The following is a 23,991-nucleotide window of genomic DNA, read 5'->3' on the forward strand; positions in this document are numbered from 1 at the left end:
ATTCTTGATGGACAATTGGCGAGTGAGACTATATTAGTCATCACATTAAGAAGTCATAGCTGCATATTGATAGTGCCCCTAACTCTTTCACGCTGTCTCCAGGTCCCCATGGGGTTAAAGAAGTTAATCAGCATCTCTCCACCGTGGGTGGGCCTCAGGAAGTCCTTGCTCCTCTCCTGAATGCTTTAAAGCGTGAAGGAAAGTGTATGGCCATTTACTACTCCTCCCACTGAAATACCAGAGTAAAAGTTATCTAGGGATAGTTCAGTGTTCCTCAACTACCAAGTTTTTATTGTCTGAGGAACAGAGCCTCAGGACTGAAGTCTAACTAAAGGTTTTAACCAGAGAACTAATAAACAAAAGTTTGAGGGAAAAAATTGGTAATTTCAAATGTCACAAGATTGGCAAAACAGAAAATAAAACCAGAGAAAGTATTGTGTACTTAATGGACTCACTATCGTTGCTGGTAAAAAATACAAAGAAAGAACTGAGAGAACACCTCTGAATTTATTAAGGAGAAAATTACTGTTTAATAAAATGGTGTGCAAAAGACTTCCATAGTTCATAGATCACAAACAATTACTTAAATGAGCTGTATTCAACTGTAGTTTTGAAACCCTTTTTTTCTACATACAGACAAATAATATTGGTGAAAAAATTAAAACAGCACAGTGATTTAGTTTAGAAAAGCTGCTCTGAAGAAGTTTGGTAATGTAATTTAAAGTGAAAATTTCATAAGAAATGGTTTTAATTTAAAGAACAGATTTAATCCACATGCATGACAAAATAAGCCAAGTTGTTAAAGGTAGCGGTAATGTGCATTTCTAAACTCTCTAGAGGGCTGGTTTTGTGACATGATAATAAATGTTCTGCACTAGTGAGTCTGGTGTGTGGTCTGGATTCAGTCCTAAACTGAGGGCCAAAATCACAGCAGCTGTATGTGCAATACCACAGACTTCAGAAACAGAGTGGGGTATGCCATTGGTTTTAAAAGCTGTAGAGTTCTATACTCTTTTATCAGTCAATTGGTACTCATTACCTCATTTTCCAACCAAACAAAGGATAAAAGAAGATTTATACATTCACCTAACTTGTTTCAATTAACGTTTATAAAAACTGTTTCTTTGTTCTGGTTATATACTTTAATCCAGATTAAACTCCTGATCTAAAGCTTTTTGACGGATTTGGAATCTACTAACTTCAGTAAGCCTTGATTCAGTTTCCAAATGAACACAAGTCTGAGATACCTGCTGCTCCATAAACTCCTGGTTTGATACATGAAATAAAACAGGACTGTCCACTTGGAGGTTTGCAGTTAATATGCGGCTCATGGGCCCCAGTGGCCACCCCTTTTGCTGCCATGTGTCGGAGGCTGGGGGAGCCATGTGGTGGTGGAGCAGGGGATCTATGTGCTACTGCCTAGGCTGCAGGGGGGGCCATGTGCTGGAAGTAGGGGACTGTTTATGCAGCCTGCATGGTGCGTGGCCCCAGGGCTATATATAGGCACCATATAGGATCTTAGGAAGGTAAGGCTGGAAGAAATCTCATAGTTCAGCCCCCTGCTCAAAGCAGGATCGTCTCTGACTAAACCATCCCAGCCACGTGTCTGTCCAAACTGCTTTTGAAAGTTTCAAAGAGTGCAGATTCTATACTTTCTCTGAGTAGCCTGTTCCAATGCTCTGCTTAACCACCCTCATTCATAATCACTACTCCAAATGAGGCCTCACCAGTACTAAATAGAACAGAAGAATCACTTCCCTTGATCACTTCTTACATTCATCCCCTAGCTCAGGGGCAGACAATTATTTTGGGCAGAGGGCCGCTTACTGAGTTTTGGCAAGCCATCGAGGGCCGCATGACAGGCAGCCCAGGGCAGATAAATATTCATTTTCTAATTTTTTTAGGGGCCCTGCAGACTGGACAGAATGGCCTGGCTGCATTTTGCCCATCCCTGCCTAGCTGCACCAAAGTTGGACAGACCTCACATAAAAGATCTATAATCGTTATAAACAGGAGAAGGGTTGCAAAAGACCATCTGACACCACCCTAAGATGGTAAAGAGACTTGCCCAGGATTCATATACCTGATGGGGCTCAAACATTTTTTTTTTCCAGACTGACATGTCAAAATTGGAACAGATTTAGCCAAAATGCTTCATTTCACTGGTCTGGTTTTAATATTTTACTGGCAGAGGTTTCAAATAACATAATATACAAATGTAATACCCAATCTGTAATTTTTTCATATTTCCAGGAAAGCCACCAATAGGTTAAATGTAAAAAGTATTTTTTAGGACTATTTTTTTCCTTAATGTAATTAAGATTACATATTTTTGTGAGTAAAAGCAGAGGAACACACATATAACAATATGTTTCATGATTTACATTTACAAATATTTATATAGATCAGTTGACAAGAATATAATTTAATGTAAAGACAAAGCAGCTAATGCTGCACACAATTCTGTGCTAATGCTGCAGATTAACTGATCCTTCAAAGAACACAGATCAATGCATTTTGTATTCTAGCCTCTGTGGTGACCATTGCCAGCAGTGGACTTCATGGTAAGAAAAATAAACTTCCAGCAATAACCATTTAAAACAAATCTTAGATCCAAAAATTAAAAATAAAGCTATGATTCAAAAAGTCGGAAAACATTATTTGCATATCCTAACTGCTTAAAGACCCGAACCAAATCCCGCAGAAATCAATGAGTGTTATTCCATGGGCTTCAACAAGTTTTGAAAGTCTCCTGTGACTAGTTTCTCATTGATCTTCTACAGTATCTTCACAGTAGGAAGACTTAAAAGTGCTTTTAATCATGGCTTCAGTGTTAGAAGTAAAGTTTCTAAATCTTTCTGGGCCTCTCTATCCTGAGAGAGAGAAACAAACAAATATGCAGTTAGATGTGATATACCCCTTGTGTTGCATTGTTTTGTCATGCTAACGTACTTACACAGTTTTAAAATTTTTATTAACATTAGACAACACCAGTTTTAATAGCCATGGAACATGCAAAACTACAGACTGCATACTAAGTTAATTTGTCTTTATCAGTGATCACAAAGCAAAGCCTGATGGCAGTCTTCTTCATGTGATGAAAAAAGTGAAAGAGTCAGCTGAGTTAAAGGACTCAAAAAATACAACACATTTTAAATCATAATTTATAGGTGAAGAAACTCCTGTTCCTCTTTGTTTTTCTCAATTGTCTATAATAATGAGGGAGGAATAAATGGAAATAACTGAAAATGATAGAAAGCAAATGCAAGATATATCAAGCAATATTATACTATCAGTCCAGATTGACACATTATTATTGTAGCTGAATACCTCCCTTGGATATCTGTGTTGGGGGTAGATACTGTATGGCCTAGGCCTTCTCTGGCCCAGCGTCTTACTGGAGGACGACACCAGGATGGAGGATCAATGCTATCACAGCTGGTCTCCTGTGTCGTCTTTCTCGCCTACCAAGTTTTTGATCTTTTTCCGAGGTGTGAGTTGGTTATGCTGGCTGATAAGTCTGGGCCCGTTGGAGGAATTTCTTTGTGGCACTGCCTCTCTTACCACACCCTAGATATTATCCAAATTCTTCTACTCGGGCATGACCCCTTGTTACAAGTATAGCAGAGCAGTCTTTTCTATGCCACTGGGGTCCTGGTTAGGCCTTTTTAATTGATTCCATAGAAGCCAATCAGTGGGTCTATCCTACTTGGTCCACTGTTCATTCAGGGTTCAGCTCCTTTCATTAACTGGCTAACAGCCTTCAACAGTAAAGCGAATTAAATCAATTCACTCAGTTCACTAACTGTGAATCAGCTGCAGTCCCGTCCTTCATTCAGGGCTGGAAGTACTGCTTTGAACTCCCTGACTACCAATCCGGACAGAGCAATCACTGAGGAAAGACGGCAAGGTGCTTCAGGCTCCAGCTGTGCTTCTTCTTCCACCTGAGGTAAATGTGGGGTGGTTGTAATCCCTGGGACCTCCTCCACAGCCAGAGCTTCTCCCTCTACAATATGTTGTCACAGGCAACCATAGGCTAAACTATCTACCTATTCATTTCTCAGAGCCTTGAAAAGCATGCGTTGTGCAGCCTGCACACTCCTGCCAGAGTATTCTCAGTAATGGGAAGAAATGTCACAGTAAATTCAACACCCGTTAAATTCCATCTCAATGAACCTCTCTTAGAGTGTCAGGTCCAAGGCTCTTAAAGGAAGATTTGGGGGACATACAATCTTTGCATCAAGAGATTGCCATGATTTGGTTCAGAATGAATACACATATGTTTATCTAGTTATGACCGTTCTATGGAACTCAGAAATCATTTTCAGGACTAAGCTAAGACACAACTGTCCAGACATGGTTTTCAACAGTTTCAAAAAGGAAGATTTAATTCTATTTAATCCTAGTCTCACCTTTCTCAGCCAAAAGCAATGAAGTCCCAGGTTCTATCATATCCTGATGTATTCTGGTTAGTATGTCAAAGTTAGACAATATTCTTTTATTCACTCTACAAATTATATCATTTTAAAATAGGTCTTCAGTACAGTCATGCATAAATACCTCTTCTCTTCAGAACAGGCAATAAAGGAAAGGAAATACATTGGCCAACCTTTTTGTTTAAAGAAAAAACGAAAACTGCACACTACTCCAGGCCAAAGGCTGGGCAATTGTTCTGCATCTTTCTCTGCTATTAAAAACAGGAATAAAAATGTGATTGTTTCTAAGACCTCTTGTAAAGGAGAGGCTGGTAACAGAACACAGAGTTTTTTCACTTTTAGGATATCCCACTCTATCGAGAAAGGCTCAGAACAGCCTAGTACTAAGTATAAACTAAGTACTGCTTGTCCTCAGTTTCTTGATACCATTTCATAAATAATGTGTCTGACTCAAACAGCCATTAACTAATGTATAATTTCATAATATTGTTTTCCTTTTAAGATATTTCAATCAATCGAGTCCCCCACTTGCAACATATTATGAAATTGCTGCATGCCACAAGATGGGGTGTTTTACGTTCTCTCATGCTTTTAATGTCTTCCTCTGGAAATATGCCATGATTTCTCAAAGCTTCTCAATATTAATACCACCAAGGCTGAAAAAATAAGTATGAGACTTTTCACAACTCCTCATGCTCTAAGTGCACTTTATATACAAAAATACTTTTCAAAATGTCAAAAACCAGATATTTCAACTATCTTTATGGTTTGTGTTGCATAGTTATGTCTTCTACAAAAGACTTAAACTCAGTTTCTCCTAATTAAGTTACATACATTTGAATATCCTTATTGTTCTGTGTCTAACCTCAAAAACCAAATCTCACCACCACTTGGTTACATTTTAATACGGTAATGTAACAGGGTGGTCTGCCCTCTTAAGAGGAGTCTGCCAGCCTGGTTGAGGAGCTACAGCTGTCAAAAGGCTGCTAATAAAGGAGTGACTTGCTGGTGTTAAAAACCCTAGGAAGCAGAGGTACGTCCAAATGTGCATGGATGTTTGGTTCCCCAGGGACAAGTAGCAACAGTGCACCTTGCAGGGCAGCTACTTGTCCCTAGGGAATACCTGTGCCACGCACACTTTGGTGTGCAGCAAGTTACCCCTGGGGCGGTATGGGAGGCTGTGGCCAACACTGGGCTGGCCCCAGCAGCCTTACCTGGGGTCCTGGGGGCCTCCTGGGGCTGCAGCCACAGTGATCCTGCTGGGTGGAGCCTGGCTGGCAGCCACAGCACGGCTCCAGGCAGCCCTGCTCTGCTTTTCAGCAGTGCATGCTGGATATCCAGGGGTCAAAAAACCCCAACAAAAACCTGCAGAAACCGCCCCCCCACCCCCCACGGTGCACAGAACACCATATTGTGCAGAATGTGGCTCTGGAAACATGCTTGCAGCACCACATACCGCACGATTGCCCTCATCTGGATGTGCCCAGAGAGTGCAAACATAGAAGAAGCAATGGTGAGCTGAACTGCATGGAAGACAAGACCGCTGTTAAGATCAGAGTCAAGGGGGACCTTTCCCAGTGTCAAGGTTTTGTATATTTGCTATGCTTGTTTAAAGACTCTATTGCTGAGGGGCTGTTCAAGGGAACAAAAACCAGCCTGGAAAAGATGCTGTTTAATACTGGGGCTGGATGAGGCACTGTTCAGGGAACACAAGCCTGCCTGATGAAGGCCACAGTGTGGCAACCTATGTACAGGCAGTCAACATATCCTGAACTTGTGACAGCTAAGCACCAATCTTCCACAAAATAAAACTAGCTTCCTCCCCCCTCCAACCCCTAGCTTATGTTGCAATCTGAATTTATACATGAACTGATGCATACATTATTTTATTCAACCTGAAAGAAGTTTAGGGTGGGTGAAGTTTCAGTAAGAAAACTGCGCATTTTCATTTTAGGTTGACTCACATTATTCACAGAGTTCTACTTTACAAGTAATGTCTTCACAAAAATACCTAACTATGCCCTTTCTTGTTTCCGTAGAAATGTTGATATTCTTGACGGTGGTGGTTTACCAGGACTTTTAGCTCCTTCCCACAGCAAGTTATTGAGAAGAGGCAGCCTTAACAGAACTTACCCTGAGACTTACTTTTACCCATAAACCTGATTTTCCTGTGGTCCCTAAATGAATACAATTTCTATTCAAAATTTTGTAGTATTGTAATCTTGTTTTAATTATTCTCTGCCATGTCTTACCTTAAAAATATCCTAGCCTAGAGACTTCAAATTAGATTTATTGCCTAGCATAGGGACTTCAAATACTCTGATGGATCTAATTTGACTTTGCATAGTCTAGTAAACGGATCTAGTTTTGAGATGGGAGAAGACATATTTTGGACGATGCTAACCAAAGAGTTACAAACATCAAAATGACCTGTTGTGGCACAACACACTTTCAAAGGGAGACAAATGACTGAAATCTGCAATTCTTATTTGCACTCGCTCTTTTTCTAAGGTCCCTGGCAGACATTACATTTATGGCATGAGTAACACAAGTGTTGATGGTGAGAGAAGTCAGCTGGATCCCCTCACACACAGCAGATTCAAAGCCACATGGTGGCAGCCCCACATGGGAGGATGTGGGCACACAGCTATTTAAGTGCTAAGCTGGGGGTGTCCATCAACTCCACATAACACAGCAAATTCAAAACTGAGCACCTGAAGCCTGACATGCAGGGCTGTGGGCATGCTGCTTTGAACCTGCCAGTGCAGTTGGAGTCTGAAATTATGATCCAGGGCTCCACCTACACTGGCAAGTAGAAAGGGCACAATTGAGATCTGATCCCTGATCCCAATATCAAGCATCTTATCATGCACATGTGGCATAGCTGGGCCCATGTTTTTTGGGATCAGATCCCATCACACCATTAATTTAAATCATAGAATCATAGAAAAATTGGGGTTGGAAGGGACCTCAGGAAAGGAAGGAACTCGGAAGGGACCCCCGGCTCAAAGCAGGACCATCCATCCCCACCTATATCATCCCAGCCAAGGCTTTGTCTAGCTGGGTCTTAAAATCCATCAAGGATGGAGGTCAGGGCCCTAACACACACACACATGCACATACACATGAATGCTAAGCCATATCTTATTCTACCTGTTAGGCATCAATTCAGTCCAGAGAAGAGCCACGCGCATGATCAGAGGTCAGCGAAGCAGACCCTACGATGACAGGCTGAGAGCCCTGGGGCTCTTTAGCCTGGAAAAGCGCAGGCTCAGGGGTGATCTGATGGCCACCTATAAGTTTATCAGGGGTGACCACCAGTATCTGGGGGAACGTTTGTTCACCAGAGTGCCCCAAGGGATGACGACGAGGTCGAATGGTCACAAACTACTTCAAGACCGTTTCAGGCTGGACATAAGGAAGAACTTCTTTACTGTCCGAGCCCCCAAGGTCTGGAACAGCCTGCCACCGGAGGTGGTTCAAGCGCCTTCATTGAACACCTTCAAGATGAAACTGGATGCTTATCTGGCTGGGATCCTATGACCCCAGCTGACTTCCTGCCCTTTGGGCAGGGGGCTGGACTCGATGATCTTCCGAGGTCCCTTCCAGCCCTAACGTCTATGAAATCTATGAAATTCTATTACACCCTGTTCAAGTGCTTGAAAAATCCATAATACAAAAGGTGGGTGGGTCCTCCTTGCTGCTCTGTGTAATTTATTGTTAGGGCTAAGGTGAAGGCATGTAACAAAAGTGGATGCAGTAATGTTTTTTCTGGGACTTAAGCAGGGTAGAATAGGATCATATATAGATGCTTAAATGGCATTTAGACACCTAATAGGTGAATGGGATCTGACCCAATGTTTTTAGCCCTCTTCTTTGCAGTGAGAATATTCAAAATATGAACCTATCATTAAGAACATAATAAGTGCCATATTGGGTGAGATCAATGGCCTATTGAACCCATATGCTATCTCTGACAGTGCCAGAAGTGGATGCTAGAGGGAGAACAGTGAATCAGATAGATCTAGAGTAATCTCTCCCCTATCCATTACCTTTCCTGGCACCCACCATTACTGGTTTAGAGATGCCAGAGAAAACATTTCCAACTGTTCTGTTCAACAGCTATTAATACATCTATCATCCACAAATGTCTAGTCCCTTGTTGAACTTGGCTATGCTATCTGCCTCTACCACCTCCTGTTAACTACATGTTCCTACAAGTTAACTACACGTTGCATTAAAAAGTACTTTCTCTAGTTTTAAACCTGTCACCTACTAATCTCAATGGGTGCCTCCTAGTTCTAGTATTCTGGGAGCTGGTGAACAACAGTTCCCTGTTCACTTGGTCTACACCTTTCATTATTTCATATACCTCTATCACATCCCCCCTCAGCCTTTTTTCCTTTCCAGACTGAAGAGACCTCTCCTTTTTTGTCTCTCTTTGTGTAGCAACTGCTCAGTACTCCTAATCATTTTGGTTGCCCTGCTCTGTGCCTTTTCTAGTTCTACCACCTCCTTTTTGAGATGTGGGAAGCAGAACTGCACACAGTATTCAAGATGAGGGTGCACTACATTACGGATAGTGCGATGACTTATACATACATATAAAAAAAACCCCTTATATCTACATTCTTTCCAGCTGCTGCATTTTTGTCTCTGTTCAGGGACCCTGCTGATCTCTAGGTTTCTCAGCTGACTACTCTGACTTTTCTGCCCCCTTTCTCCTAATCCCACAATATTAATGCTTGCTTCTGGGCCCATATTTGCCTCCTTACAGACTTTTTAAAATCTGCAAGAGTCACTCTAGCCCTTAAAAGAATCCATGCAAGACTCATGGTCCCTGTTAACTTACTAAGGGTACCAGGACATTCACTGTACATCGCTAAAACATTAAAAATGTTCGTATTTTTAACTGTTTACCTTTAGCTCTGAATTTCCAGTGCTTTTAACAGTTGTAATTTTTTACCATCAACACTATGTTGTAATATAGTCTCAATCTTAATGCTAGTTCAATACAACTATTGTCTAAATTTTCAGTAAGACACTGCTATATCCCCATTACAATTAAACAACTCCTCCTACTTTGCTTTTTTTCCAGATCTTCTAAGACTAATATTTTCTCTTTCTTTTTTTAATAACCTTTATTCTTCCTATTTATTTTTCTAAAAAGCCTTGGATTATTGGAACTGCCCAGTTTTTTCAAAGAAATTCACTATTTTCCCCCTTTATTATCCTATTTATTTTCCTAACAGTAAATTTAGTGCTCCCAGGAGGTACGCGTGTCATGTTCCCAGAGGCTCAGATGCAGGAGATAAAAACTGAGGTTTTTCCTTCTGTTTTGCTTTTTTTTCTCTTAGTCATGACAAAATTGGTTTTTTAGGGTTTGTTGCTACAAGCGTCACTCCTGACAGCATGTAAGATTCTTTGCTGAAAACAAAGAATCAGTGTTTTCAGGCTGGAACTCTGAAAACTTAGCCCTTTGCTGTTTTTACATTTCAAATACATGCTCATATTTTCACTTCAAATTTCAACATTTTTTCTCTCAAAATTACACAAAATAATTCTTTATCATGTTATTCCACCATATCTAGTTTGAACAGAATTTAATGTAATGTTTTTCATATTTGAGGTCTCTCAAAAGTCCATTATAAAGTAATGGGTTTTAGAAATGTGACTGCAATGACTAGTAGACAGAGTAGCCATTATGTACTCAACAATGGGTCACACACAGCCTTGAACATAAAAAAAAATATTTTCTTGAGACAAATGTTTCCCAGGACCTTAAGCTTATCCACCTGGACAGCAACCAGAGGCAAGCAGGACAATTTAATATCTTATGCACCTCAAAAGTGCTCAACAGTGCTTTACAATATGAGAAGATTTATGATCAAGGGATGATCGTATGACTCAAAGCCTTCAGTTCAGTATGGTGAAAAAAAGAAAGGATTTGAATATAGTTCTGTGGCATCAGTTTAATCTCCCAAATCTAATTTGTATTGTGACTCCTGTATTCCTTTACTTTAAAAAAATATGCGTGCTACTTGTGGAGGTTGTTTATTTAAGAACTGCCAAGCTGATTTATAAGAATTATCTTTAAGAAGTTTCAGGGGTATAGGTTGTAGCCATGTTGGTTTAGGGCAGGGCCACTGCCACCTCTGTGCTGCCCAGTGTGCGAGCTCTGGGCGGGCAGTAGCAGCAAATACTGCCCAGCATGGCAAGGGGGAGGCCTGCAGCTGCTGCTGCCGTGCACAGCCCTGATGGGTGAGCCTGGAGCCAGGGCCCAGGCTGGCAGCGGGGGTGGGTTACAAGCTGGTGCTGAGCATGGGGAAAAGCGGCCCCTCCCGCACCCTGCGCTGCAGCCACTCGCAGCCCATGTGGGGCTGCCTATGCCTGCTCAGGACAGCCCTTCACAGGCTGCGAGCGGCTGGAGGAGGGTGCACAGGCTGCGAGTGGCTGCAGCAGGGAGCATGGGCCATGGGGCGGGGGAGGGGCCACTTTTCCCTGCACTCTGCACCAGCTCCTTCCCTGCTGGCGAGCAGGGGGTCGGGGCTGTGTGCTGCCCCCCACCTGTACCACAGGGCTGAGGGGGCACTGGGAGTGAGTGGGTGTGGGAGCACAGGGCCCACACCTGTGTCCTGGGGCCAGCATCAGCAGGGCCCAGAGCAGGGCAGCAGGAGTACAGGGGTCTCAGCCGGCAGGGGCTCTATAGAGCCGGACCAGCTCCCACCTCTTCCTGCTGGTGCAGCCCAGCCTGGCTTCACAGACCCCTGCCAGCCTGCGCCCTGCTCTAGGCCCCACCAGTGCTGACCCTGGGACACTGGTCCCAAGACATTGGCACATTAGTTCCAAGATCGTGACCAGGGGGCGGGGTACCTGACAAGAGGCGGGGTACCTGTCAAGGGGCGGGGCTACCCGTGTGGCCCTCAACAGCTTGCCAAAACTGGGTAAGTGTCCCTCTGCCCGAAATAATTGCCCGCTCTGGTCTAGGGACATAGGCACTGGCAGACAAATTTCTCTGGGTAAATCTGATATCTTTAATTAGACCAACTCAAATACTTGGAAACCTCTTTAAGAAGTTTGTCGTTTGACTTGGGAATTTTTAGCTGTTCTTTTTGGAGACTTATTTATAATCTGCGATTGATGATTTTTTCTTCCTGTTCATGGGGGAGCTGCTCCCATCAACACCTTTCCCTGCAGCTCTGCCACAGGAAGAAATGCATCCTGTAGCTGGGAAAGCAGAGAAGGTATCTAGGAATAAGTTAACCCTAGGGTCAAAGTGATTTGTTGATTAAACCTTTTGTTTTCTGGGATCAATATTATGAATATAACATAACCTGAGCCAAAGATGCTAAGCACCAGTTCTGAAGGATGAAGCCATCACTAACTATGTTTCTCTTCTTGGGTTTGTGCAGAACTGCTAATTGCACAATGACATATTCCTTATTTCTTGTTCCTTAAAACCAACCAGGCCAACGACTTTATTATTTAGTCTATTATTGATAATTGTGCTTCTGAAAATATTTGTTGATGTACGCATGTACCTCAATCAGTACTTTTAAAACATTATAATCAAGGAATTCCTACCAGAAGAGACATTTTTAATCATTTGAGATGCTGCATATGATTACAGTTGGAAAAACTGACAGATTTCTAGCATGACTGTGACAGCATCCAAAGTGATGCATCAGATGATAACCTTGAGACTCCGCATGACTATAAGCTGAAGCAATCTACAGACTTGCTTCTTATGGCTGTCGGAACTATTTCTTATGCTTCAATCTGTAAGCTACGTCTTTTCAAATCTGTTGCTACTTTACACACTTCCCTGGTATCCATTTACCATTTTCTTTCCATGAGTCTCCTCAGTCTTAGAACAGTCTCTTCCCTCCCCTAAACTGATTAATCATTCTTCCTACCCTAAACTCCAAACCCATAACATTTCAGTAGTTTTTCCAACATATTTTTCCAATTTTGGTAACAGTCTTCCTCTAATACAATAATCAGTTCAGTACACAATATTCTGATTCAGATGTGACTAATGTTGAGATTTAGCATCAGCACAACTGGCACAATTCACATTCCAAATCTCTATATTATATTTGCTCTTTGCTTGTTTTTCATCATACAGATTGGTTTTACTGCATTACTCACTATTACCCCAATGCCTTTTCTTCCCTGGATTTCTTCTAAATCTAATCCAAAATATATCATACATAAGAGGCCAAGTCAAGCAAACAATAATTTTGGTCCAAAAACACTGTAATATCTATACAATCAGCCACAGCAGAAAGGGGCAAATTTTTTACATTGTTTAGTTGAACAGAAGAGTTTGAATGCTCATTGCCTAATCTTATATAAACCTCCACAGTTCTGATTATCATTATTCATCTGCATCCAGTTAGCATTTTTAAATACCAGAAAACTTGATGATGATGGAGAACTAATAGATTGTTCAACAGAGATTTTCTGAACACTGGACAGAGTCTATGGTATCTCAAGACCTCTTCAAGCATGCACACATTGAAGAGAACAGATCCTTTTGCTTTGCTATGTGTAAGCAATATAGTGTCCACCATAACCAGTTGTTCTGTCTTGGTATGTTTTTACTGCATAGCATCTGAACTGATTCACTGCAACCCCATTTGGACAGCATTAGGGTGTATTTGAAGGAAAACATAAATCTATTCAGGAAAGCTTGTACAAGCATACAGAACTATCCACGCTTATACACTGGTTCAGTCACAAATGGTTCCCCTTAAATTACTAATTTTTATTTTTTCTACAATAAAGTGCTGCAAAAAATTATCACTAATTGATAGCAGACTCTTAATATCAGTAAAAAAAGGAAAACAGAAAGCATACTGCAACATAAAGTAAAGAATAAAACACCACACTAAGATTATTAATGTTCATATATGTAGCAATAATAACACAAGATGATATCACACTTAAGAAACGCTTGCCTAATTAACTATTGTGATATACCAAGTTGGGTTGATATTAAGGCCCACCCAAGACAGTGTTGGAACATGTTAGTACTCTACATTCTATACTTGTTGTCAATCAAATTATAGTTCTATGTTAATGTATTTGTCCTGCACTTCAAAGAACTGAATGAAATAACGCCAATTCCTCTTATGGACTACTTCTCTCTCTTTCTTCTCCCTAGCACATATCCTGTGCTAAAAGCAGGGTCCTGAACTGACAAAATGCATGATTGTCTTTTGACACTCTAGAACATCAGAATATATTTAGCTGTATATCAGTAATTATGAAACTCGCTTCCATGGTAGATCAGAGAGTGAATGCTAATTCTAGCAGTACTGCCTGGTCTACATAAAATGAAATAAACCATTTCAAGACTTTCAAATGGCGGAAGAACATGTTGCATCCACTGCTGTAACTAATCAATGCTAATCTAGTTCAAACTGTACCAATTTAATGGCAGTGTGCCTGAAGAAAATGAAGGCAAACTGAAACAATGTCCTATGCTACTGGTCCCTGTACACTGGTGGCCTTAAATAGTAATTGCAGAATATTCTGCTTTTAAGAGCAGAAATATAAATTGTGGGATAGATATCCAGAGCTGTTAGACAGAGATCTATTAGAACAGCTCAAGTGAAGGTGTGAGAGAGAAAGAAGTTTCCACTGTTAGGAGGCTAAGTGATGTAGCTTTATTACTGTACTTTATTACTTTGATACAACATTAATGTGTGCAGTAGTTACACTAGAAAAGTTTTAGCACTTTTAGAACCTACCTCACTGGTAACTGATAAAACTGACAGTGCAGAATCACAGTACTTCAGTGCATTGCTTTTCTGGCCAAGTTTCTTGTAGCACTAAGAAGGAAAAAAAAAAGTGTTAAAATAATTACAGACAGCTGCCATACTAACAACAGAATATATTAATTGTTTTTTTAACAAGCAAATCATTTTAACTACCTTTGCCAAATAGACATAATTATATTTGGAATATCCAGGATGCATTTCTTCAGCCTGGGTAATGAAATACAGGAAACAAGAGAGACAAAAAAATAGCACAATAAGACTTGTGTGGTCAACATACAGTTTCCAATAATGCACAAAGCTTCCTCAAAGACTAGGCTGGGGTTTTTTTTGCTGTCTAAATAATCTCCAACTGTATGCTTCATTATCCTTTAAGACTTGTTTAACACATATATGCCTGAAATTATAATGGTTAATATGCAAAATCTGGAAAAAAGCAGTACTTTGAGATTCTTCTCAAGTCACTGATCCTATCTCCCTTAAAATCCTGCACCAAAAAGTTTGTCATTCTAGGTACAAAGTCAACTGTATTCCCTTATTTTATCATGAGATGAGAGATGATAATGAATTATGTTTTAATTAATAATCCTCCTGTCCCTCAATTAATGACTTATGTTCAACAGAGTATTTTTAGTACATGTTCCTGAAATATAAACCAAAGATGTAGCTTTATTACTGTACTTTATTACTTTGATACAACATTGAGTGCAGTAGTTACACTAGAAAAGTTTTAACACTTTAGCACCCTTTTTTTTAAACATACACAAGACATGCAAATTAGAATGATGATTGTACATTTTACAAAATCTCTCTTAAGCAACAGGCTATTGCAGTCAATAACCACAACATAGGAACTAAGAATTTACTGATGGTGATATACTTATGCCCCATGAGTTGCTGCTTTTGGTGGCAAAGTATGTATCATCTGCCTAAGATGAGAAAAATAATTTTGGTGCAGAAGATCTACTTTACAGCACCAATGACAGAGACCCTGTGCCAAAGCCCACTAAAGTCAATGGGAGTCTTCCTAATGACTTCAGTGGGCCTTCAAATCAAGCCATAACAAGACAAAAATTGTTAGGCAACAGAAGATTTTAAAAAAAATTCTATTTTTAAATAGAGGAGGGACATGAAAAGGCAAGTCTGATACTGTAGAAAAATGTGAGAAACTGTTCAACTATCCAAAATGTTCATATTGATGAACATCTATACCTTTGAATTAAGTTGAATAGCAAGAAAATTTGTGCGTACACTTTTCTTGAAACTGTACACTTAACTCAATCTCATTTTAAGCGCTTATTTTAAAGCCAGGATCAATTCTATCTATTGTCTTAGTACAATCCTATTCCATCCCACATGAGTCCCTGAAAATCCATTAAGGTAAAAGGCAGGTAGGTCATCCTCTTCCTTGACACTTTTTGTGACTTAGCCTTAGGGCTAAAATGAATAGGTGTTATAAGAGTAGATGCATTAATTGTTTTTCAGGTACTTGAGCAGGGTGAAACAATGTCACACACTTTAGTGCCACTTTAACTTCTAATAGGTGGAATAGGATTCAAGCTGTAGCATTTACCTGCCTGATGTAAACAAGGAGAACTGTCCAACTGAAACCTGAGAATGGAAATTTTAGATGCTAAAGGGGGCAATGTCTCTGTATTTTCCACTTGAAGAACATCAACGTTTTTCCCACATATGCTATTCCCCATCCCCAAAAGATTAAAACTCAGAATCATTACTAATTTTGCACTACAGATGTGACATTCAGTCTGATAGCAACTAATCTGGCAAGATGTTGTAGTTTAGTTGAAAGAGAATAGGGAATAAGTGAAATTGGTCATTCTATGTCATTTAATTTTGAAAAAAAGAAGGAACATCTTTTATTACAGGAAGTTGTAGTATTTAGAGAAGCCTTGAATTTATAACTCTTGAACATCATTTGTTGAGCAAATCTCTTGAAAACAGTTACAGAGATCATTTGAAAAACAACTGTTCAAGAAAACTCTTGGATAGGATCTACCTTTAAGAAATTCTGCAAGGCTTCCTCTATTGTTGAAGTTGGTGGAGTTCCAAAAAGAGCTGCAGCTACTTTTTTCTCAATCCAAGACAACTGAGATACCTACGATAAAAGCAAAGACAGATAATACACTCAAGACCTACTTTGCAGTTCTGAATACAAAATGCTGCCTTCTATTGCTGTATTCTCATCAGGGCTGTAGTATGGAAAAAAACCCAATGTGTGAAGTTCTCTCTTACTCTTTACTCTTCCCCCATCCTCTCCTACCTTCTCAGGCATGGTCATGGAGTGCAAGGTGTGTTGGGGATCTTAGTTCTCTAAACTGGCAACAGTTTGCTGCTGCCAAAGGGTTGGGGGGAAGCTTTCACCTCATTTTTTTTGCTGCCAAAGCCCAGTGTCCAGTGGGCAACAAAACAAGCTGAATTCTGCAGCAAAAAATGGGGGTCAGTTCTCTCCACCTCCACCCAGCAGCAAACTCCACTGCTGCTCTACAAAACTACAATCCCCTGAACACTATGCTCTGTGATGCCTATTGTCTGCACCTGAGTTCCTGCTTCCTAGAGCTGAAAACTGCCAGCTGAGTTAGGCAAGGCAGCAGGCACACAATAGCAAAGTAAGCTGCAGTGAGTAACCCTGAGGTGAGGCACTCCACCTCTCTGTCCTTCTGGAGAAGGACACTTTAAGGCAACTTCCAGGGTACATGACCCGCTCACCCACCCCACATTACACTACCGATTCTTATACAGTTGATTATGCAAAAGAATATATAAAGGAGTCTTAATAAAAGACTTTTTGGTTCACTACTCAAAGTATCATCTCTTATGCAGGGACTGATGACACACAACCTTAACAGATTTTAAAAGTATAATCTTTTTTATGGTAAAAAAATAGTGCTATACATGCATCACAAGGAACGTAGTGCAAAATACCAACTGAGCTGCTATGAACTTATCAAGGTGTGGGAAGTTTTAAGTTCAAACATCAAAAAACTATATAAATGTTTAACACTGAAGGGTTAACTCTTTTCTCTATTAAGGTTTCTCAGAGGATAGATAAGACACTGCATTATGGTAACCCATCTAGTGAATGATTCTGAACATTATTATCAATTTTTTGTTTGTTTATTTATTCAATGTATATGGCATCCTTCCCAGCAAAGGCTCAGGGTAGCTTACAATAAGAAAACAGAATAACTTCAGTGACAAGAGGACCCAACCAGTTTAAAACAGAACTAGAATAACAAGGTAAAACAAAGCTTCTCCACACCCCTGCCACCCAAACAGTGTCTCATCCTAGTTTTATTTAGTGAATGCCTACCCAAGTAGGATATCTTTTAGTAGACTAACTCAAATAGTTGGGAAAATTCTTCTTTGCAAGCTTTTGGGTACTAATACCCTTTGTCAGGCTGAGAAGCATCTGCGTTGGTCTGGGCTCTTCCTGGATGAAATGATTTGTAAAGAAGCCAGAGGCTGGTATGCATGCAAGAAAGGCAGTCAATGAAGATGTAAATTGAGGAGTCAGTGGGGGAGAGACAGGTTGGGGGGAGGAGGGGAATGAATGTAGCTGGTAAATAGTAGAGGGGTACCTGGGGAGTCAGATGTTAGGCAGGTTATAATATGCCATAAATCCAATGTCTATATTTAGTCCTAGTGAGCCTCAAGAGGGATGGAGTTCCAGAGCTGAGGAGCAATTGCAAAGAACAGCCTTCTGGATGTTTTTTGACAAGCAGACTTGGTGTACTGATGGTAACTGAATGTGCCTGGTAAGCTATTGGGAGCCAGTTCAGACTCTGGAGCACTGGAGTTATAAGTTCCTGGTGACTCATGCCTATCAGGGTTGATGGTAGTTTTACTAAAAGCTTAGATTCTGGATTTGTATAGGACGATTTGGATAGGGATGATCCTGCCTCAGACAGGGAGCTGGTCTAGATGACCTAGAGAGGTCCCTTCCAGCCCTACTTTCCTATGATGATTTCTATTTCTGCACCAGCTTCTGGACAGTCTTCAAGGGCAGCCCTAAGAAGAGTACACTGCAGTAAACTAGCCTTGAGGTTACAAAGGCATGGATGATTATGGCTGGATCAGAATCTGAAAGAAAAGGTTGCAGGCTTCTCACCAGGTAGAGATGATGAAAGACACTCCTAGCCCTTTCCCTCCAAGTCACATGGCCTGTCCCCCAACCATCACTTCTGTCTTGTCAGCTGCAGTTGGTTCACCTGCATCCAGTTCCAAATGCAGCCACTGGGAAAGAACTGAGACTGCAGGGCCAGGGTCCAAAAAGAAGATGCAAGAGCTGGGTGTCATTAGCCTCATATACACATTGCACAGAAGGGGCAGTAAGATGATGCTCTGGGGGACTCCACAGAAAAGGTCCCAAAGGGATGACAAACACTCATCCATCACTACCCTCTGGGACCTCCCTGCTAAGAAAGAACAGAACCATTATCATCCTCTGGAGTAGTGCCCATTAGAGGGCAGCTATTGTCATTATGCACGTTGCTGGCGCAACTCTATGAAAGGTGCATCTTTTCTTTTCCTGTGGTGGTGACACACTGATATTGTTACACAGATGTCTAGTTTAATGCTGACAAATAGTGCACGCCAATGAGCCTGTCACTTGTCAGGGTGACAGTCTGACATAAAGGGGCTTTCTGAAATTGTCTTCATTATGGCTTCTCATTGTCTTTTACCACTTTTTCCTTTACCTATCTAGGCACATGTCTGCAGCCACAAGAAGGGAATCCTGAGATGGAATGGGTTACTGCTATATTTTTAGTTCCACCATTTAGCACAATGAGTTAACAACTCCCCAGTCAAAGCAAGAGCAGAAACAAAATGGCAATGAAGAGATGGAAAATATGTTTGCTTAAATGAGATGAACCTTAAATTATTGGAGGAACCACCTCTTTTCTTTCAAGTGGAGGCTATCTGGTGCCTCTGTAGAGGAAATCAGGAACCTGCTGCTATACAGAAGGACTTCAACCCCAGCATCGTATGCTTACTGAAATAGATTAGGCCTAACTATGCATTTGTATAAGGACTGAAGCACCACAGTTTCTTGGTAATTGCTGGCCTAACCCACATAAAGTAGGCAGACAGGAGAGACAAACAAAGTATAAAGCAATGTCAAAAAGGTCAGTCAGATTATAATCTGCCTGGCAACTGACTCCCCAGCCCAGTCCAGCCCCTGGCTTGTTTACTTTTCATTCCATCCAGGAAGAGCACACACCAACTGCTGCAGCTTCCTGAGCCTGACAAAAGGTTTTTGAACCCAAAAGCTTGCTTAATAACTATTCTCCAACTATTTGGGTTGGTCTAATAAAAGATATCAAATTCACCCAAGGAACCTTGTCTGCCTCAGGCAGATCATGCACTTACGGAGAAAGTCCTCCTGTAACCAAAGGCTTGGGTATTTAAAAATGCTGCCTTGCTGCACTGCAGATTGCTGATGGTGAATAAAAATAGCTAGACAGGGGGTGTGTCTATATATGTTGCTACTGCACGCTAGTTACTGCGCATTTATTTAGTACTTGCTTATACAAGAAAGATAATGAAAATAGCTATGGTTTCTTTAGTTTGCTTATACAAGTACTAAATAAATGCACAGTAACCCAAGTTACTGCACAGTAGTGCCAGCGAATGCCTTTTAGATGATGCTACTGTGCAGTAGCCTAATAATACTGTGCAGGAGTGTCTTGGCACAGTTTTTGCCACATGATGCTACTGTGCAGTAGTATCAGGTTACTGCACAGTCAGTGCCTTATGTAGATGTGCCTAGGGAATGTAAAGCTTAATAACCTTGATACTCTTATTCAGTTGCTCCCTAACCTTCATCAGAGCTTCAGTTTTTCTTCTGCAGCAGTCAGCAATTGTTCACAAAGTCTAGAAAAGCCTGCAATTAAATTTATTGTAAAAGATAAGAATCCATCCAGAAGTAAAGGTCATAAAAGATACCTAGCCACTGCCACTGACCACAGTTTTTTCCACTTTTACTGAAGGCAAACTTTTCACAATTTCTTGCTGCAAGCTGTTATAAAATATATCATTACAAAGTATTAAGGTAGCCAGCACACAACAATTAAGTATACACAAACTATTTTCTTGCCTGGCTTCTACTTCTTTGGCCATGTAAAAATAGCATTGCTTGGAGAAAGCAAGCATCCTAGCCAAGTCTCAATGGTTGCCTGGCAAAGGCCAAATTGTTATTTGCTACGTGTCGTCAGTAAGTCTTTCACTCAAAACCATTAAAATAATAGTTCACAGATAAAAAATATTAAGAAACCATAGGTATTTTCATTATCTTTCTTACATTTCCCACTCCAAAAGCCTCTTCAAAAGTCCTGTTTTTGAGTAAAATACTATTTGACAAGCTCGCTGTTCCCTGTTCATTAAAAAAGCATGCTGCTTCACCCCTGTACAGCACAGTGCTAATTATGTGCTATAATGTGCAGCATGGGGGTGTATACATATAACTGCATGTCTACATATAAATTGACTCCTCCTCATAGTACGCTTTTCGCTTGCTCTTTATTTTCTAAAAGGCAGCAAGTGGGAGGTTGCATTGGGTTTTAAAAGTAAGTGTCTCGCTCTCTTCAGAATGATCCACTGTTGCAATGCATTTTGTTTTCTTTGAAAAGAAAGATTTTCTGGTATTTTTAGGTCCATCATACCCATATGGAGTGAGCTCATTGGTGGGGGAGGGAAGAAAAAAGTAAGGAAGGGAGATAATCTGCTTATATGGTACTTCTTTGGACCACCACCCAATATTCCCTGGGTACACACAGAAGACACACAACATAGATGTAATCATTACACACACACATCTCTGCTCTGATGCAACAGTGAAAGGACTTTCAGTTTTTCTACTGTGGATTTTATAATAAGCCACTCTATTTTCACAGGCTAAAACTTAAAAACAATTTTTGTCTGGCAGATGTTATGTTTTCTTAAAAGATTTAATCAAAATTGATTTACTGAATTTTTTTTTGGCTGGCTTGGGTGCTGTTTTGCACTGTTCAAACTAAATAAAAAGTTTTTCTTGGCCACTTTTGTATGTAAACCCCCACAACTTAAAGCAACACAGTTACCACTACTTTAAAAATGAGTTGGCATACATAGGCAATATTAAGTTTCTTATAATCCTTAATGCTCACTGGGTTTGAAGATCTGAAATATGGATAATTCACAACCATCCTCATGCTTTTGACAGAGTTTAAAGTGTTCAGATTTACCTATAGACAGACAAATTATACATAAGACCTATCAGGAGTTATTCTTTATCCACTGTGTTAGTGAAGCACAGCTGGCTCAGACCAGGTACTTTTTTAGCACATAGAATGGTTCGGAACAATAATGGCAAGGAAAGAACCATGTACATCTTATTTCCAGGCTGTAAATGCACATAAAGATAGAATAACTCCTTTTTACATGACACCCTTTGCCAGTCTCAGAAAAAAAACCCAAACATTACCTTTGTTATCTCAATTAGTTTCTCACTCGATTAAATATTATTTTGAAATATTATTTTTTCCACAGTTGGGCAGTCTAATGACTCTTTAATTACTGTATTTAGAACTGTCCCAAAGAGGGTGAGGCAGTTTTGGAGGCCTGTAGAAGATGGGACCAGGGAGACCAAATGAAATGATGGCTTGATTGCCATTAATAGCAAAACCTCTACTGGAGCAAGTGCTTCCATTGCTGAAACATCTGGCATTTAAAACTGTCAGTGGCATAAAGAACCACAAATGTTATGGCATGGCTTGTTGATATTGCCGGAAACATATTAAAGAAAGACAATGTCTCTAGTGGGTTATGGAATAGAGAAGATCCCACACAACTTACTGATTCATTTGATGCACTGGCTGGGGGAGTAGTTAGTTGACTGCACGATTTCACAATGATTACACACTTAATTCATACAACACAATTTTATTTTAAAATTCTTTGCTACGCATATAACACTTCTTAGCTTTAAGAAATACCACAAACATTAAAAACACAATATTACATATATCAGAAACTGCTCCAAATGCACTTCCTTCCCAAACAATGCTATAAGAATTAGTACTACAAAAACAAGTACAATTACAACTAAAAGTTAAATTTGAATCAATACTATTATTTTTCATAATATACTTACAATCCTAGAATTCCGAGAAGCCAAACACCTAGATATGCTTTCATTCCTCAGTAGTACAATTTAATGGGTTGGCCTCAGTAGTACTGTTCAATGGGCTCGTCTCAGCAACACGATTCAATGGGCTGGCCTCAGCAGTGATAGGACTAAGTCCCCTTCCTTCAGTCCCTTTTGGGCGCTCTGCAGCTTCAGCGTGAACTAAGAGATTCGTGTTCACGGAGAGGGTGGTTCAGGTGATCAGTCTGATCCGGCCTACACTTGCGATTCTTCCTTCGTTGTTCTGCAAGTATTGGGACCGTAGGTTACAGTTTTTATTGAGTGAGTTGCTGTCCTGGGCCCCTCCTACCCAAACCTGTCAGTACTCCCAAATTTGGGCTCGGATCTTACTTTACTGATTTTTGCTTGGTAATTAGTTTCTTTTGTTGATCATTTTAATTACTTTGGGGAACTTCCATATCACTGCAAGTGACCTTTTCTTTCCAATCGTATCAAAGGCCCTAGGGTTTGATCTCTCGGAATTTGGGATATTTGCTTAAGGGTCATTTTTAGGTTCTCTTTGTTAAAGGCCTCTAAAGATAAAATTCAAAAGTTAAGACTTTGAGCAAAGTCAGGACCTTCCGCACATAGACCAAAACAACGGCCTAGATAAGGAGATAAATCTTGTCTTCTTCCTGAAACTGGCTAATGGGCAACTATTACAAACATTCAAACTATTTCATTCAATATGACAGACAATAGTCTTCAGGTTGGTGGCTGCCCTGAACCTTTCTCATGTGCTTAGCTTTGGATGTTTGAACCTTGCTCTATTTAAACTCAGTAGAGAGAGTTAGTTAGTCCTGTTAGTCTGAAGTCAGGAAGAAGACAGGGTAGAATTGTACCTCAAAGACTAAATCATAGTTGCTTAAGCTCTCACATGCAATCACTTACTTCATCAGATGCTATGAAGGGACTGCTGGGAGCAGACCTGACATCCTGGAAGTCACCCTGAGGGCACTGTGAAGGGCAGGGGAGGAAGTATTGTGAACTCAGTTCTAAAAGAACACATGCTTATTCTCCCTTGGACCCTAGCAAGTGAATTATTTAGAAGTGGAGGACTGAGAAGGACCATGATGATTTCTCTTTTTAATCCAAATCAATTGCAAGGAAGAAAGATACTTAGAACAAGGCACCATCCCTGAGATACTACTATTTTATACTATTTTGCTATCTTGGAAGACTAGAAACCTTCAGGATCAATTTTTAAAGATGAACTTCACATTCCTGAAGGTCATGAGTTTTTAAAAGTCAGCTTCCCCAATTAGTGTCTATCATACACTAGGGAGTCGAAAGAGGACTGTTCCTTGGCTTCAAAGAATGAAGAGAATTGAGCCATTACTTCTTCCTATATGCTTCTTTTCTTTCTCCTGTTTGAGACAGAGGCCCAAGAAGTCATCAAATCTCTTATTAACTTCACTAATGCCAGAGGGCAGCATGTCAACCACATATCTGTACTACCAACAAAGATGGGAAGAATCAGGGGTGCTCACTTTCAGGAACCTTGGCATTAATGAAGAGAACAGGACTATCACTTTCTTCTCTCTCAAGATCCCTTCTATACCAGATGAAATGGCAGAGTGCTTTC

At 40.4% G+C, this 23,991-nt stretch overlaps 1 protein-coding gene across 3 annotated transcripts in view; it reads right to left on the reverse strand.

Moving 5' to 3' along the window:
* Window positions 1–509: 509 nt before the first annotated feature.
* The window catches only part of RMDN2 (regulator of microtubule dynamics 2), a 67,134-nt gene continuing 43,652 nt past the window's right edge, over window positions 510–23,991 (reverse strand). For 2 of the 3 annotated variants that reach the window (XM_025197629.1, XM_006018431.3), the window contains exons 8-11: window positions 16,239–16,337; window positions 14,378–14,431; window positions 14,195–14,275; window positions 510–2,873 (exon numbers count right to left, since the gene is read on the reverse strand). In XM_025197629.1, the coding sequence (XP_025053414.1) occupies window positions 2,820–2,873; window positions 14,195–14,275; window positions 14,378–14,431; window positions 16,239–16,337 (288 nt within the window). In that variant the 3' untranslated portion in view covers window positions 510–2,819. The remainder of the gene's footprint in view (window positions 2,874–14,194; window positions 14,276–14,377; window positions 14,432–16,238; window positions 16,338–23,991) is intronic. The other variant, XM_025197630.1, reaches the window with a different exon arrangement.

This window comes from Alligator sinensis, unplaced genomic scaffold (assembly GCF_000455745.1).
Source record: "Alligator sinensis unplaced genomic scaffold, ASM45574v1 scaffold489_1, whole genome shotgun sequence".
NCBI classification, from domain to species: Eukaryota; Metazoa; Chordata; order Crocodylia; family Alligatoridae; genus Alligator; species Alligator sinensis.